Here is a 1,457-nt window from a genome sequence, read left to right as displayed (position 1 = left end):
GAAAATTTCATCATGGCTTTCTTTGTTAAGATAAGACTGTCTTTTGGTGGAGAATATGATCAACAGATATAATTCATGCAATTGAGGATCCTATTTGCATAATTAGGGGGATTAATATATAATTTCTTAATCATAAAAGCTAACATCATTTGGCGAAGGTATGAGATCGTGGAACTCTAGTTCATTATGAAACGGGTTTGAACTGCAATTGCTAACACAAGAAATTGGACGTACGCAAATTTTCAACGACTGGAGTTGTACATCAGTCGAAAATTTGGTTACATCCAATTTCTTGTGTTGCCAATTGCAATTCAAACTTTTTTCATAATGACTTCTACCAACACAGATGAACTTCCAAGATAAAATATTTTTTCAATTTTGTTTCACATTGAATTAGGTTTTATTAGCCTCAAAATGAAAGAAGAAGAAGAAACTGAGACCATCTGGCTACCTACTTACACTATACAAATGCATTGTTAACTTTGTGCCCTCCAGATCACGTTCACAGATTTTGCCATGGAGAGTCATCCAAACTGTGACTTTGACTACTTGACAATCTACAACGGTGCCAGCGTAAGTTCACCACAGATCGGTAGATACTGCGGAAACAACGGCCCTCGACCTTTCACCTCCGGCAGCAGGTATCTGTTGCTGTACTTCCAGACAGACGTCAGTCAATCGGCTATGGGCTTCAGGGCTACCTACACCACGGATGGCTTGGGTCAGTATACAGTAACTGTTGTATAATATAGAATTACACGGTGTATTCTGTATCGCTCGAGGTATCAGTCCAACTGCAGGTCAGATCACCTAAAGGCTGGAGGGAGCAAGGGTGACGCAGAATACGCTGTGTAGTATAATTCTAAGAAAAAGAGAAAACACACATTTCAATGAGAAATGTAGTATAATAATTTAAGAAAAAGAGAAAACACACATTTCAATGAGAAATGTGCTGACATTCGGTGAACCTAACCAAAAAAAATTAATTCTAATGTCCGAAAACGGTGTTCAAATTTTCAATAGCAATGCACTCGGTGCATAACACATTGTTCTCTGGAACATAAATTAGAGTAATTTTTTTGCCTTATTAATAAACTTATATATCAAACCTGCAAGTTTGAATACAAGGTTTTTTTTCAAATTGGGGGCATTATTCTGCATGGAGTTTTAATATCTTTTTGCTTTGAAACTTTGTTTTTCTCAGGATGTGGAGGAATTCTCCATGGTAACTCTGGTACCCTCATGAGTCCCAACTACCCCCAGAACTATCCTCACAATCTGGAGTGTGAGTGGACCATCAATGTGGACCCTGGCTACCATGTGTCCCTCAACTTTGACCCCAATTTCTTCATCGAAGCTCACAGCAACTGTATCTACGACTATGTTATGGTAGGTAAAGCTGTGAACGAGGGTACAGTAACTGTACTGTAAAATTGATTTAATTTAGGTACAGGTCC

General features: G+C 38.3%; 1 protein-coding gene across 1 annotated transcript in view; it reads left to right on the top strand.

The window, feature by feature from the left end:
• Positions 1 to 495: 495 nt before the first annotated feature.
• LOC109469468 (cubilin-like) overlaps positions 496 to 1,457 on the top strand; it is a gene marked incomplete at its 5' end in the record, with an annotated part of 13,615 nt that continues 12,653 nt past the window's right edge. The window contains 2 exons of the mRNA XM_019767984.1: positions 496 to 721; positions 1,205 to 1,389. Coding sequence (XP_019623543.1) covers positions 496 to 721; positions 1,205 to 1,389 — 411 coding nt within the window. The remainder of the gene's footprint in view (positions 722 to 1,204; positions 1,390 to 1,457) is intronic.

Source organism: Branchiostoma belcheri, unplaced genomic scaffold (assembly GCF_001625305.1).
Source record: "Branchiostoma belcheri isolate BF01 breed outbred unplaced genomic scaffold, Haploidv18h27 scaffold204, whole genome shotgun sequence".
NCBI lineage: Eukaryota > Metazoa > Chordata > Leptocardii > Amphioxiformes > Branchiostomatidae > Branchiostoma > Branchiostoma belcheri.
Note: the sequence above shows the minus strand (reverse complement) of the source record. Positions and strands in the feature narration are given on the sequence as shown.